At 21.7% G+C, this 17,472-nt stretch overlaps 1 protein-coding gene across 4 annotated transcripts; it reads right to left on the reverse strand.

Annotated features, from left to right (window-relative positions):
• Positions 1–1,098: 1,098 nt before the first annotated feature.
• LOC112591924 lies at positions 1,099–12,727 on the reverse strand. Of its 4 annotated transcripts, none has more exons than XM_025335869.1 (6): positions 12,543–12,727; positions 7,989–8,045; positions 2,543–2,575; positions 2,231–2,423; positions 2,060–2,168; positions 1,099–1,190 (listed from the first exon to the last, which is right to left on the reverse strand). In XM_025335869.1, exons 1-6 carry the CDS (start codon positions 12,619–12,621, stop codon positions 1,182–1,184), a joined length of 480 nt encoding a protein of 159 aa, XP_025191654.1. In that variant the 5' UTR covers positions 12,622–12,727; the 3' UTR covers positions 1,099–1,181. The 4 variants fall into 4 exon arrangements, with proteins under 4 accessions (XP_025191654.1, XP_025191653.1, XP_025191656.1 ...); XM_025335868.1 differs by having other exon boundaries at positions 2,543–2,578; XM_025335871.1 differs by lacking the exon at positions 7,989–8,045.
• Between the last annotated feature and the right edge of the window lie 4,745 nt (positions 12,728–17,472).

Here is a 17,472-nt window from a genome sequence, read left to right on the forward strand (position 1 = left end):
TCTATACCTTAACTTAAAATATAATGTATTCTTAAGTAAACTGCCATACTTAAATCTATTCATACTAATTTCTAAAACAAGTCGCTCATTTATTATACTGAAATTATTATTTATAATTTAACGTATTTATTTATCAAAAACGATTTTACAATTTTGCATTATATTGCTATTGCACGTTTTTATTTGTAACCTAAAAATTCATTTTATTTTTAATAAGTGATGTTTACCATGTACTTGTATTCAACTAATTTTCATTATATACCTATATATAATAATACTATTAAAATTAGTTTTGTTTTATCAGTTTGTAATTATTAAAATTAAATATGTATTATTTAACCTTTATTTCTTTAAAGTTGTTTTAATAGTTTAAATTTAATGTTTTTATCAAACAATATTGTTTTATATTTTTCAATAACAATATTGCACATGTCGTAATCCTTAAAGTATGTTATTAAAGAATGAGGTACGACAGTTAGAACATGATTTATGGCATATTTTAGACTCCCCTCAGTGATCACACCACCATTTTACATCTAACCAAGTATGAGATATATATTTAATTAACAATATTGGTTATAAAAGAAAGGTTTTGTTTATTTAAAAATTAAATTTATTGCTTCAGTCTATTAAATTTGATGTCATTGTTATAATATTATTTAGCAATATGATAAATATAGTTTTTACATTATAAAGAGGCATAATATCTAGTACCTTTGTTAAAATAATGTTACGGTTTAATCTTAAGCTAATAAATAAAAACCAATTGTTGTATGATTTTGTTTATTTGGAATTAGAAGCATTTTTAAAATACAATATTGTATCACCTACAGATTTAATAACTATCTGTTAATAAATTATATTATTGTAAGCAAATAAATGTTTATAAGTAAGACTTTGTTACATATTATTCTTAAAATAAAAATACGAGTAAATACATAATTCATATTCAATACAAAGAAACAAATATTTTTTAGAATGTTATTAGAAAATATAAATAATGTTTGCATTTACGTTATTCGTAGGTTAGTATATTTAAATTAAAATATGTGACCAAAATTTCAATAACCATATTAATTTGAAATTTAAAAGGTATTATTACATATTTGAAATATTATTTTTTTCGGTTTCTCCAAGTATTAACTAATAATGTTAAAGAATAATTTGTGATAATTCTTCGCCTATATTTTCTGTGGAAAAAATACATAAATTAGTTTTTTAGTAATTAAAAACGTTAGATTTGAAAATTATTCAAATAATAATATTATTAACTTTCTAGTGTACAAATGGGCGTAGACCGTTTGGACGAATAAGTATGAATAGGTTTATATATTAATTAATAATCTATATGCTGTATAGAAATGGATATTATCAATTAAAAAATTGATATATACATATATAATTATTAATTAATAATTAAATTTAATTTTAAATATACATAATGATATATTATAGTGATGTAAAGTCAATAATGAATAAAATAAAATTTCTAGCGCAGCATAAACGTGCATATTGCTTTTGCAAGTAAAAATAATTTCACGTTACGCCACTATGCCATTTTGCCGCCAAATTAATCCCATTTTGTCGGCTACCTATTTCGCCGCTTAATTCTCAAATTATTTTTGTTTCAAAACTTGGTTGTGGATTTGTGATTTATAAAACGATTATGTAAAGTAATATAAGCCATTAAACTCAAGCGGTTTATAGGAAAGATGTTGATGTTGGTCTTCGAAATGATAATGTTTCATTTGGAGGTGATCCACTAATTAAGACTTAGGTTCATAGTCTTTTAGCTTAACATTTAGTTCCTATAGAACATCTAGATAATTAATTTATGGGATAATAATCGAAAGTGAAAAATCCGAGAATGGTCTAAAAGTAAGTTTTAATTATTTTGTAGAAACGTGGTTAGACAATTTAACTCGTAGATTTAGTCAATACATTTTTGAACCACTGGAATAATAGAGATAGGGTACGGTGGTAAAATGGGTGTGTTAATTTTTGGGTCAAAATTATAATATTCATCCAAACGATCACTACCTTTTAAAATGAAGCTTACCATAATCTTATATTCAACCCTGGGATCTAAGACTTGATCTTCGTAGTATGACCTATCGTTTGGTAAGTGATTGCTCGGTTCAACGCTCCAGGTGTCAACAGTGTCATCGCTACGACAGATAAAATTGATATTATTTGAATATTGTCATTAAAATAGTTTTGAATTTGTTACTTATTTGTTTTTATTGAATTTATTTTCGAATAATATTTAAAAATGTTGTAATAGTTTGGCATATCTTCTTGTGATTGGTCTGGATTTGGATCTATAAATGAGTCTTTGTGTACAGATTTCTTTAATAAAGCCATTCGATATCTTAACAAAGTGTCTAGATCGTTTGTCCCATCTACATTGCGCTTGCCGTGAGCTATTTAAAATACATATTAATTTATACGTAATAACCACAAATGGGTTTTCAGAATTATTTTGTTATAAAATTTATTTTTATAATTTTAATTTTATTATTAGTTGTATGTTATGATTTACCTCCCCAGCACGAATGTCCATAATTTAAGCATGCTGCTGCAACAAAAAAAAAAAAAAATCAATGTTGTATTACAAGTATAATAATGCAAGCGCAGGGATTAAATTTAACAGCTGATTTTTATTTTATTTACGATTTTTGATTGATTAATATATTTTTTTTTTTTTTTTAACTTTTTTCTTGAATCTATTTAAAAAAATTTGAAAAGTACCACTTTTATATCTGTTTACAAATGTTGTACACATTTTTTGATCCCTGAATTATACACACATGTCAATGATTTATCGAGTAAACTGCGTAGTTATTTAATATTTAAAACTATTATTAATTATAAATATTATTTTAATTTTTGATAATGTCGTACTCAATAAAGCAAAATTTAGGATTAGAAGAAGTACATAACTTGAATTATGAACACAAATATCTCAACATTTGAAAGTAATGATTAAATAACAAACAGAGCTTGATATTTAGAAAAAATATTATTACATTTTTTTTTTTTTTTTTAATCGATGTTAGCTTATATTTCTTTATAATTTTTTTGCTGATTATTGTTTTTAATAAATTTTAAAGTGTGATGGAAAACACAAACTGTTTTAAGTACAATTTGTATTTTAAGTTTATAAATAATATTAACTTAATAATTAGATTGCTTAGTTCGCTTTATGATTTAATGTTTATTATATTAAAAACATGTTTACAAAGTCAAATGGGAAAACAAATATTACCTGGCTTCGTAAGGACTGTAGCATATAGGACATAGGTACTAGGTACATCATAGTATTGAATTATATCATCAAGAAAACTTGTTTTCTTTGTGGGACATTATTATTACCTAGTTACTAAAATATGTGTAAACTTTTAATAAATATTTTGTATTTTTCAATGACAAGTGCTTTTAGTTATGAGAAAACAAATGCCGCTGTAACAATAATATATATATTATTGTTACATGACACCTGTGTGTGTGGCAATTCTGTAGTAGGCAATAGTGGGATTTGTGCTGAGATAAACATTGTTAATGATTGTGAGGCCTATGGCCAATAGGCACCATTTATCGAAAGGGCAGTTCGAGACTGACCAGCAACAAACACGAACTCACCAACACTGGGATTTTTTACCACCATCTACATTTTGTTAAGTATAAACCAAAAATATATTTTGAACAAAGATTTATAAACCAAATGTGTTTTATTTATTGATAAAATTCCACATACCGTGTTCTAACCATATGGAAATGTATCCATAAGGATCAGAAAACCTTCCCTGGATAACTAATTTAGTAACTAGGTTCCCTAGCTACGTTACACCGCAATTCAAATGAACATTTAATATTTAAAATAAAATATTGAATTACAAATAATGAACTGAGTTTGTTTTACGAAATAATTAGTATGAGGAACTTAAATTGTTATATTACATAAAAGTCATAAAACATTTATATTTATATAATATTTTTTTGAATTTTGTTTAACAATACAATTTGCAGATTAAATTGGTTTATAAAGAAGGTCGCTATATTAGTTTTTTTATTTTGAAATTAAAATTTAAAAACAATTTATTTTTAAATTGTTGTTATTTTTTTGTTAAATTAAAAATAAACGAAAATTACTAATATATTTTTAAAATTAAACATCACTATGAAAATTTGAACAGTTACGCGTTGAGATAAATGCAAAAAAAGTATTATAAATTTATTTTTAAAGAAAATAAAATATTGTTTTTTTCATAAAATATTGAATAAGTTAGGATTGAAATATTATTACTTTGACACATTGTACAAATAGTGAAATAAAAGGAGATACTCTTTTAGATTTCGAGTGGAGCGTGGAATGTATTCGTTTTACGATGATGTTTTTTCTTTTATCTGTGTGTCTGTCATCACTCATCATTTTAAAAGCATACAATTTGCTTCAATTTTCAACACTATGGGTTATTTCTGGTATTAAATGTGATCTAGTTCATACTTTGAAGGGTCAAAAATAGAAAAATCTATTTTAAATCGATTTTGTTTTTTTTATTGAAATTTATAAAGAAATATTCATTGATAGAGACATACAATTTTAACAAAATAATTATACAAAGATTTTATAGAAATTATAATATTTTTTGTTTTTTTAAAGATATTTGAAACATTTGATTTTTTTAAATTTTTATTTTAAGTTATAATATGACACGATTTTAATCAAAGTTAGTTCAGCCTATCGAATTATTAATTTCATAATTTAAATAAAATATACAACATAAACTATCCTTAGGAATAGTTCACGCTATTTAATCTTTCTCCTTCGTTCAGATTTATATATTTTTTTGTACAATAATTTATCATTCAGTTAAAATTGTATACCTTCATTATATGACCAACTTAATGATGATGTACACAATACATTTATTTTTTAGCAATCATAAGTTCCCAATTTATATTTTTTAATTCTTGTTATATTATATGTCAGTATGGTATTTGTGTCAGTCATTCAATATTCATATTATAGATAAAAATAATGGTAAAAATTTTCAATTAATGATAAACTATATAAATTGTTTTATATCTGTTTTATAATTTAAAATGCTGTAATAAATTTATTAAAATAAATAAATGGTGCATAAAATAAATCAATAAAAATCATAATTGTAATATTAACATTAATCGTAATTAATATGATGCACCTACTTTAATGCATTTATAATGTTGATTTCTATAGTTAAGTATTAACTAATAAAAAATCTAGTGCATTTCCTTGTTACAAAAACAAGTCATTTATATATTTTTACATCAAAATACTTTTACTATTTTAGTATTTCGCTAAAACTATTATTATCTTTTTGTAGGAAATGTTTTATTATGTTACATATTATTTGTATTATTTATTTTATGAATGGCATTAAAAAGGTTTTATAGTAGGAAGAAAATTACAAGTTCTCAGTTTTTTTTTAGAGATAAATCGTTAAGTTTTTTTTTAATTATTTTTTTTTTTTTATTGTTATTATTAATAGTTAGTATATAATAAAAAATACTATAATTTTTTAGTATTATGGGTATCTAATTCTTATTTTTAAATCTTAACCAACTTTTTTAAGAATGTATTCAATTTTTAAACCTTTGATATTAGTTTGTCTCAAGTCAGAATTTCTGAAAAATGATTGTTGATATTTCATATTAGATTATATTTTTATCTTATGTTTCTTCCAAATTTGATAAACATAACTATATAGAATATAAACTATATAATATACCTAATTTACGAATATTTATTTACTATCTAAAAATGTAGTCGTTTTTCAAGATTTTTGTATAGGACCAAATAAACAGTTAGGAAATAATGTATTATTTTTGGAGCATATTTTCATTATTATTAATGTTAACATGTACTACACACACACACACACATATATATATATACTGTATTATACTATATTATATATTGTTTATAAGCAAACATTTAATCTTATTTATGTAATTATGTATTAGTTACATAATTTCTTCTATGTCTGTGTACGAAGCTATAAAATAACTATACTAGTTTCGGGCGATTTTATATTAAGAATTATTATTTGTTTGTTATTTGTAAAACTTCTCATGCTTCTTATATTATTATGAATAGAAAACATATTAGAACATTACTGGTGTATCTACTATTGTGTAAACATTTGGATTATCACTCAAATATTAAACTTTTAGTGTTGTTTAACTACTTATTATAAAATAATACTAGAGATGTACTATGGATGTGTGTTTTCTCTAAATAATTCGTTACATCACGTTTAACAAATATGAGTTATACCAATAATATTTATGTTGATAAAATTCTGTTACTAGGTATTTTAAAAATTATTTTAATTAATTTAATTTAATTTTTTTTTTTTTTTTGATTATATGGCTAATAAACATCGTATTGCTGTATTTTTTAGTATATAAATAAAATTTAACATTCATATATATATATATATATATATTAAGAATTTAGAATATATGTACTCCTTTAAGCTTGAGCTTGTGATGGAGGAAAATGTTATCACGCAACATCCAATTATATAAAATGAAAAAAATAATTTATCGATCATAATAAAATGTATAATTGTTTATTTATTGATTTAATACCTAGAAGAAATGAGCAAGAACTGTATTATCAAGAACACAATACTAGTGTACGTCATTGTATAATTTTAATAATAACTTTGAAAACAAGTTTATATAGTGAATTTCACCATTCATATTTAAATTTTTACGCGGACATTTATCTTTTTTTTTTGTAAAAGAGTTAGTTGTACTAAATCGGGTAGATTTATTTTTTAAATGTTAAAATTGAACAAATTACAAGTAGGTACAGCAAGATTAATCAACATAAAACCTGTGTTAACAGATGCTCGCTCGACCAAATCGTCATAACTCTTTTTATTTTTTTTTTGGATTCAGTACCACTAACGAAATTGACTTTTGTACGATTTTACGTACTTAGAGCTTTAAAATACATTTCAGTGTATTGACAGAGATAAATAACATCAATAAATATGAAGGCTTGCTGCATAATTTAATATAATTAATTACATGTTTTGAATAAGAGATTTTTATTTTCATGAACAAATTAAAAAATACCTTTTCAAATTAATTGTCACTGATCTACGATCAATGTTTAATTGTACAATGAAAACATTTTAACTTATATCTATATTATAGTAAATTTATTTAATCGCGGTAAATGAAATTTAATCTTTTAATTAAAATGCATACAAATTGTATTATAATTTATAAGTAGCATTTAACATCAAACATTTTATTTTTCTTTTGATATGCATTATGTGTTTTAATGCGTAATATGAAAAAAAAATCTTGCTTTATATTTCTACTAATTCAAAATGGGTTTTTACTTTTGAGCTGTGTTTTAGAAAATCTAAGTAAAATCACTAAAAAATTTAAGTCTATTTTTACCGAAAATTCGTTACTATACAAATTAAGAACATCACACTTTTTTAAATTTATTTTAAGAATAATAATATTATAATATAAATAAATAAATCACTTAATTATATATTTTTAAATTAAAATTTGAAAGATAAAATACAAAATAAAAATGAATTATAGTAAATAGATTAAGATCTTTTGGTATAAGTGTATAGTTTAATAGTATATTAAAACATAATGTTTATTAAAAATAAATAAATAAATAAAACATACTTTTTTATTGTCTACCTACAAGAATAAATAAATAATATATCAATAACTCATGTGTGAATTTAGTAAAATAAAAAGGTGTCAATAATATGTAATAGTAGTGTTAATTAAAACAAAGAAACATCAAATAGTGATATTAGAACATATGTATTTTATTTTATTTCACGATTTAGTTTATAACTGTAAAATTATTTCTACTGTGCAGTGATCGAAATTATTTTAGAAAACGTGTTAATGTCATACAAATTGCATATAATACATTTTACGTTTTTTCTTACCTCCATAATAAAATTCGAAATCTTCAGCATTCATTAGCTGGTCTTGATGATCTGTATCTACAGTACATCAAAATTTTAGTTTTTTTTTAAACTCTTAGTTGTATTGTCTCTTTTCTTTTTGTATTGAAATTAGGCATATTATTTTTAAATATTTATAAATAGGTACTTTTTATAAGAAAATATATTTAATTACAATAAATGTTTATAATTCACGCGTAATATACAAATTAATGCTCTTATTAATTATTATTCAATACTAACGAAACGAAAAATGAACGAATACTGAACCAGTTTTAATGGTTTCAAATTATAAAAATTAAATTTAGACATTGATATATTTCTAGAGTTACAAAAATTTATTAATACATATTTTTTGAAAAAAATAAAAATAATATGCACTTGCATTTGTACACAAAATAAATATAAAATGGAAGTTTGTTGTTGCTAAAATATATATATAATATATTGTTGTTTTTTTATGAAAAAACTTAAATGTTTTTTAAATGTTAAAATGTTAATTTTGAAAGTTTAATTAGATTTAATACTGTAATCTATTTTATCACACTGGGACTCGTATGTTTTAATTATGGTTGTCTACAAAAGTCCCATAAGACTATGCAATGTAAGTAGTACGCTTATAAAAATGTTTATGATTTATTGTTATTTTCATTATTTTTTTTTATTTTTTAATTTTTTTATTTTTTAATCATAATTATATTAAAACTAAAAAATTATAATGTAACATTATGACTTATCTTAAAAATATATATTAAACAGAATCTTAGATAGGAAGATTTGTTTTCATTATAATCGAAAAAGAATAGCCTAAATGATTTTAATGTCTTTGATTGAAATGTAAGAATAAAGACATACATGCGATTAGGTTTATATAAAGGAGAGTATTGTGTATAATATGAGAACTAGATAAGAGAAATCTTGTAAATTATTGTACTATAAGATATATTTATAGTTTAGAAAAGTTACAATTAATAACTATGTATTAGACTAAATGTTTATTGTGTTGATGCTAAACTTATTCTAAATTTCGTGGAATTTAAAGAAAACTAGATGAATCTTAAAAACATCTGAAGTAAAAGTAGTTACATATACTTGTAGTATAAAAATAATTTGAAATAAAATAATAGTTAAGACTATTTAGAATATTATATTTTTATACACACTGAAATAACTCTACCGATATTAATATGTAAATTTATTAATTTAACATTAATATGTTTAAGTGACTTTATAAAATTAAATTAAATAACGTTAAAAATATTTTTATGAACTTAATGGTATTTAATAATTTTATTTTTTATAGCATAGCAAATGTGTGACATTGATTGATTTAGTTTAATGTCTATTTTTATAAAATAAACTAATTTTTTTTTTCTTATTATAAAAATGTATTAACAATATTAGAATTATTTAAGAGAGAGAAAATAATAGAGAGATTGTTTATTTCATATTGGTATTGAATAAAAAATTACTTACAATAAAAATGAATGATTTATTTATCTATAGCGAAAACGATCTTTATCGATTTCAGACGTGAACTATTGAAAGTCAAGAAACTTATGAAAAGTTATCACGTATTTATATTTATCAGTCATGTTTAAGAATAAATCGCATTATGTTATTAAAATGTATGTATTATATTTTATTAAAGGTATATTGAAAGCCGTATATTATTAATTTTACCAAATTCGAATTTTATTAAATATTCAATTTTAATGTAAAATCATTTAATTTAATATATAATAATACTTAATTATTATTGAACGAAAATAATAATGTATAATGATACATTGATAAAAATTGAAGTATTTAGCTTAAAATAATTGTTTATTAATTGTTACACGTTACAACAACTTTTGGATGTGCATTGTGATATTTTGAAGAATAAATTATCCAGACACTCAAGATATTCATCCTATCAGTAGTTTTCAACTCTGATTTACGTAATAAACTTCCAATTTACTTAAATTCATAAAAAATAAGTTAATAGATTCGATGATATCAATAATAACTTGTATTTTTGAAGAATGTGCTGTACACCTACTTTGTTTTATGTACCTCCAACGATCTATTTATTTATACTTTAGTTCAACCGTTGTAATTGTGTAAAACTGTATGTCAAAACTTTAAAACTCATTGTAAACTATACTATTTAGTATTTGGCCTTTTAAATTGCAACTGTTTTAGAATAGTCATACAGAATTTTGACGAACGTATTAACCTGACATTCATGGAATGTTCTGGATTATATGGGGATTTAAACTTTGGTACAAAAAAATCTGTTACATAACGCTTAAATGATTAAAATATTCGTATTCATTTTAAAAATGAAATAGTTTAAACTTTAAACTTTTATAATTTCACAAAAAAAAAAAAAAAATATTTACCACAATAGAGTAAAAATGTCTGATTTTGGCTAATCCTGAGTTTCTAAATGATTATTGTTTGTACTTTTTATAATATTTAATATGTAGAAATAACAGATAATCTAATTACTTCTTATATTGTTCACTGATATTGTGTAAAATTAATGTATTTATTCCTCGTGTAATAAATAATACTTCATTATAGGTTCTAACAAAATAAATAATTTAACAATAATTAAATCCCTTAATACATGTATAAATAGACATTAACTTTAGCTTAATTCAGTTAGTGTACAATTGTTAATGTAATAAAAGGATAAAAACGTGAATTTATTATCGTTCTTGTAAATCAGTCACCTTTTAGTATCAATTTAGCATAGATATTTTTAATTACACTATATTTCAGCGATGAACAATTAATTATTGGTCATTTAAAATAGTTATATTAAATTCAGATAAATACAACTATGAATGTGTTAAATTATAAGCAATATTTTAGTTAGAAATTTAATTATTTGTATTTCAAAGTTTCATTAATAAAAATTTAATAATAATGACGTATATGTAACGTTATAATGTATTTCATACTGCACAAATTTTAGTTTTTGTAAGAAAATATTATAAACATTTTAGACACTTTTTAACTAAAATACAAATTATGTTTATTATGTTTATTATAATATATAGAATTGTGTAAATTAGTATTTAAAAAATAAAAATAAAAATAATTTTATGAACTATAAAATATACGTTTTTTACTATATTTTATTTTAAATATTTGGTATTAAAACATCAAGTAGGTGTTATTTTATTAACTCAGTATTCTGGAAAATATTTTCTGAACAATTTAATCGATGGTTTTTTGATTAAATTTTTTAGAAGTTTTTGACATATTAATGGATTTTCGTTAATCAATCATTCTATAATATTTCACAGTACATAAATCAAACATTTAGGCAGGTATTTAAATGTTTAAACTCATGTAATAGCTTTAATGTAGTTATTATTTGTTTGTGTTGCAATGTCTTGTCATTTAATAAGAAGAAAAACATTTTGTGTTAGTTGTTATTTGTTCAAATTGAACAAGTAGTTACTCAGTAAATTTTGTATATTCATAAAAAAGTAAATCTTAAAATATAATTAGATTGACGTCGGTTAAAAATTTATTCAGATGTAATTATTATATGTATTATGAATTATTCTAGTTTTATAATATTGTATATTTAAAAGTAAAGTATATTATTTAATTTAAGTCTCTATAATATAATATGATGTTGTTTAATTATTTTATTTTCATAAATATTGATTAAAATTGTGTTATGAATTTCGAATAAATGTTATGTAGAATAAAAGTATCAGATATATTTAATTATGAACTAATGAGGTGTTTTTTTTTTTACTATATAAAACTTGATTGTATGAATTTAGTATATGAAATTTAATGATTTTAGTGATTAAGTAATGGAAACAAATATAATCCCTTTTTTATTTTTAGTGCATAAAAAATTTTTTATTTGTTTTAAATATATTTGAATATACCTAAATCTTGGTTCTAACATAAGATTTCAAATGTATTACTCTGTAATTGAGTCTTCCTCAAATAAGTATCATTTAAAAAAAAAAAAAAAAATCATTCATTAGTAATTCTTAAAATAAGAATACTGTAAGAATCGAAATTTTATTACTATGGATTACGATGTATAATATGTTGTCCAAATAAATATACTTATACATACATAATTAAAATAATATTTAAAATCTAGGGTATTGTTGAATTATAAATTATATTCGATATTTAATTGATAAATATTATTATTATTATTATTGAATGTATGCGGTACAATTTATCGTAAAAAATTATTATTATATATATTATTGTCACATAATATACTTAAATATGTAAGTTAAAAATGCATATAATAACGTATATAAATTAATTTAAGGAAAAAAAATTCTTATATTCTATAATCATTACTATATTTTAAAAATATTTCATGATTTTATTACATTTATTTATTCTACATAGTATAATATACAATATGTATACATTATATCTGTATAATAATATTATTTTAAATTTAATAATGACTAAACTAAATTTATTTCTTATTTCTTATTATATATATATATAAAAACTCCTACTTAATAATTAGTAAATAAACATGTTTACCTCCTTGTTTGCAATCAGATTTTTCCACAGCCCAAATAATCAACACGAAAACATATATTTTAACGAAAGACTGGTGCATTTTATGTTCTTCGGTCTGATATATTTTCTTCACCTGTTGCTCATACACACTGTGGGAGGTAAGTTTACCTACGGCTGCCACACGTTAACTGAGGCAGTCAAAAGAGTTTACCCTGCATTTGTATCCCATTTTATACTGAAAAGGTACATGAATGGTTAGGTGCTTATACATAAAAACACACTCCTACGCAATGATTAAGTATATTATGACTCCATGTTTGATATTTTTAGTAATTTTCAATCAAGATTTTATTCATCACTATCCAAAATATAATTGTTTATGTTTACAATATGATAATTATATTTTTTTTTACAAGTATGTTAGTTAACATGTCATGATAATTAGTTATGTTATTAAAATGCATAAAAACTATAGAAAGTATGAAACATTAATATTATAATATTTAATTTTACATACAAGTTTTTTTAAATTTATTTTATATTAATTAAACATTTTGAAATAATATATTTTGTACTCAAATACATAATATAAACTTCGGCTTAAAATGGTTTTTTTTTTTTTTAGTATACAATTATTATTATTTACATAATTTTAAATTGCTGTAAATTACAAAATTAGTAATTAAATATAAAACACATTTTTATTATTAAAAAAAGCTAAGGAAAAATAAATAACATATAAACATTAGCTACATAAATAAATAAAAAGAAATACATAAAAATAGTTAAATTTTATTCTATAAAAGAAAATTAAAATAATATTATAAGGATACTGACCTATTCATTCTTTAAGTATAGATTTAAAGTATATACAATAACAAATTATATTTTAATTAAAATGCATATATACGCAGAATAATTCACTAAGTATACTCACCTCTATTTTTTTTTTATTTTTTTTTATAATTCATAGAGGTTTTTAAATATACTTAAAGATTATGTTTTAAAATTATTGAGATATTTTATACTACTTAGGAAGTGTCCTGTGGTGATTTAAATATCTGATTTTCAAAGTAGAGTCCCCTTTTAAAAAAATGATCTAAAGGTTATTGTTTTTGAAAACTTTGTCTTACTTGTATGATATATCGAAATAATTCAAAATTTGAATGAATTATATGGATGTAGTATTATTCAGTTTAGTATCTATTATACATAGATAATTTTTTTCAAATTATAAATATTGATAAATTAATATAAATTATTAAAATTTTCAAATCTTCTTAGTCTCTTTATTTTCAAATCTATTATAATGGAAAAATAAAACTATTATCTTAACTATACATAGTTAATGAACTTAAAAACTACTATAGTTTGAATTTTGATCTTAAAAAATTAATTCTTATATAATTTAACAAATGGATGAGGAAAGGGGGAATTTATATTTATATTTATATAATTTAATTTATAAGCAGAAGTTTTTATTTCTACAAAACTCTCCGTAAGGCTTAAGACGTAAGTAATATACCAAAATCTCAAACATTTAAAAATATGGTTTTTATGTGTATTTAAAAATTTCAAAGCTCAAAATGTTAATAAATAGTTTATTAAAAAAAAAAAAAAAAAATGAAGGTGAAAATGCTCTATTTGATGTATTACTGTTAATTATAAAATAATATCATTATCACCAATTCTCCTTAAAGTAAACATACAGCATACTCATCCTTGTATTCATTTGTTTTCTATAAATATGTATATATAAAATAAAACATACCTTTTTCTCGTATGTTAAAATACACTATCCCCTCATATTTTTAATACTTGAGTGTTACTTAATTTTATTTTTGTATTAAGCCAATAACTATACAATTGCATATACATGAATTTTCGATGAATTTTAATTTCTAGCATTCAACTTGAATATATTTATGTTTATTAATAGATATTATTAATAACGAAATCAAGAAAAAATAATGAACCAAATTATTGTACCTCTGGAAAAATATTATTCTATTGACTCGAAGAAGAAAAAAGGGTGAACATGCTGGCTCTGAATCACTCTATATATAATAATATATAACTAGTTGTTTTTTTTTTTTTTATATATAATTTACTACGATTTATTCAGTACATCGAAAAATGTATTTTCACAACTATGCTAAATTTATGGATAGTGAAAAGATTTAACTCTAAAAAACTTATTTAAATTATTTCTTACTATATTCTTAATTAAAATCGTTAATAGATTTTATTCCATGATATTACTTATATCATTATATTATTTTTGTATCAAATTTATCTGCATTATTTGAAAATTAAATTAATTTAATGCAATTAAAAGATTAGAGTAAAACTTACAAGTTATGTAATTTAAATAATGTATTTATATTGACGCATATACACTTTAAATATTATGAACTTTAATATTTTAAAGTTTACTATTCGTAAACATTTGTTATATATTTTAATATACAAAGTTAATATTGAAAAAAGATTCCAAATTTACATTTTACATATAATGAAATTATATTCTTATAATAATATATTCATAAAGTATATATGTTTAAGTTATATACACTTATCGATCGTATGTAAAATTGTTAGATATTTTATTTATCAAATTTTAAACGTAGCCAATGAAGAATAAGCATAAACCTGTACAAAAATAAATTGGAAAAAATAATCAAATAAAATTACTTTATTATATTTAATAAAGATATAAGTATAATTAATAGGGTGGATATTTTTTTTCTTCATAAACATTAACATTATTTTACAAACTGCAATTGTGATAGAACGGTTAAAAGTTTGAATTGTATATTTTTGTCGAATGAATATGGAAACACTTGTTAGTGTGACTCGACAAATTTGAATAGTAAGTGCATAGACAAGATCTGTTATAAATGTGTCGAAGAATTATGTAAAGTTATACGGATGATAATCGACTAATAAGTGGATTTTGATGATGGGTTATCTTTGAATGAAATGAAAGGTATTCAAAATGAGTGCAAAACGATTGCGAACGTTTTACCTTTTTTATGACACGATAGCGAACGGATGTTGTTTATCAAAAAATTTGTTTTTTTAGCTAAATAACGAACGATTGCGAACATTTGTATAGGCTGTGTTGCTAATTTTATGATTTTGAATATGTTTTATTTTGTAAATATAAAATTAGATCCTTGTGAATTTTATAAATTATAATCATTATAATTTGTTAATGTTGATTCAATTTTAGATTTATCTCTTTTGGCCATAAGGTTATGTAAATTGTTTTGATAGCGTAATAGCAATAAACTCTTAAACCTACTATTAAATTATTAAAAAAAAAAAGAAAAAAAATGATAATTTAGTAATTTTTAATTGATAAACACCAAATTTGGAAATACCGCATAATTTAAGGTAGGTAAAAACGTTCTCAATTGTGTTACAGGAAAAGGTTCGTTTGCAATCCTTCCATTCGCAATCGTTTAACACCCATTCAAAATAAGTGCAAGTTATGTGATGAGGGCAAATTTGATGGAAGTCTTATTTTTTCTCAAGAAAACACCATATGATTACATTTCTTTATAGTAGCTCTATAAATTAAGACATTATAGCTTAAGTCAAAGAAATTGGTGAAGCAAGTAGAATTAGGAGTTGGCTTTTTTATTTTTAAAGAAGATATTGAGTCAAAGTTTCTACAATTCCAAAGTTTAATGTTTCTAAAGAACGTTAAACTTCAGACTATCAGCGTGGAATAGTTTAAACTATTATTAATCTAAACTGAGTAGTCCTTTGATTATATTGAAAAAAAATTATAAAAATGATTTGAACTATTAATTATTTATTTTATATAGCAATCAGACTATAATTAAATCATGTCAAGAAAATTTTGTAATCATTGAAACATTTTTTAGTGGTCATTATTTAAATACAAAATTATAGTATTATACTTGCGTAAGTATCAAAATAAGTTATAAAATATCGAAGTTACATGTTTAAAAATAGATTAGTTAAAGAAAAGGAGCTATGTTACGTCTTCGGGAGAATTTTGCAAATATTCGGAAATTTACTGATAGCTATTGCTTACTTAATCTAAAAAAATAAGCTTTTTAAAGTAAGATTTGACCTGTAGCAGATGATAATAGCGACTGGGAGAAAAGAAAAGCGCTTCGTGTCTTATTCGGTAAAATGTATGTTTAATTGTTCTATTAGATTGTATGGGTTTTCATAATATATTAATAGTTCTGCAAATGTTTTATTTATTAGTTTAACTATAACTAAATATAATATACATATAAAACACAAGTGAATAAAAAAATAATAATAAATGTCATACTTGCCAGGGTTTTTTTTGACAGAAAATTTTTGTTAACACGCAACACAATTTTAAATTGAAAAATAGAAACTGAGAAGTAAAACGAAAAAATAGTACATTGCACTTACACATGAATGGGTAGTTGTGTGGATCAACATTCGCAATAATAATCAAAATAATAGAGTTTGACAAACAATAAAGTTTTTTGGAGCTCAATATGTTTTTATGAAATAAAAACTAAACAAAAACAATAACCATAAAAAATAAGTGTAGACAGGATACAGAAATTGGCCGTTCACTAGATAGATACTTGTTTTGCTTTGCTCACCACGGTAATAGTGCATTGAATTTGCTATAAGAAAATTTAATACCGATGGTAATAGATTCATCTAGTTAAAATAAAAACAGATATAAAATTAAAACTGAGTTCTGTACAAACAAAAGGGCTTAAGCCATTTAAGGTATTGTTAAAATGTACCACTAATATCATATAATTAAATTAATTATATTCAAATAGAATAACTTGTTTTTAAAATATTCGTGATCTAGAAAACAATTAATTTATGATTAAGAACTGTCAATTAAAATCTTAAATGTTTATCAAATAATAATTTTTTTTAACAATTTATGTATAGAATCTTAACATTTAAAATT

This window comes from Melanaphis sacchari, unplaced genomic scaffold (genome assembly GCF_002803265.2).
Source record: "Melanaphis sacchari strain LSU unplaced genomic scaffold, SCAv2.0 Contig147_pilon_pilon, whole genome shotgun sequence".
NCBI lineage: Eukaryota > Metazoa > Arthropoda > Insecta > Hemiptera > Aphididae > Melanaphis > Melanaphis sacchari.

Bases quoted from the DNA above. Each gene is read 5' to 3' on its own strand.
- LOC112591924 (XM_025335868.1), bottom strand. From the start codon at position 12,621: ATGCACCAGTCTTTCGTTAAAATATATGTTTTCGTGTTGATTATTTGG. The intron at 8,046-12,542 runs GTAAACATGTTT...GATGTACTGTAG, and splicing joins ATCTGATTGCAAACAAGGAG to ATACAGATCATCAAGACCAG. The intron at 2,579-7,988 runs GTAAGAAAAAAC...TTTTTGTTGCAG, and splicing joins TTTCGAATTTTATTATGGAG to CAGCATGCTTAAATTATGGA.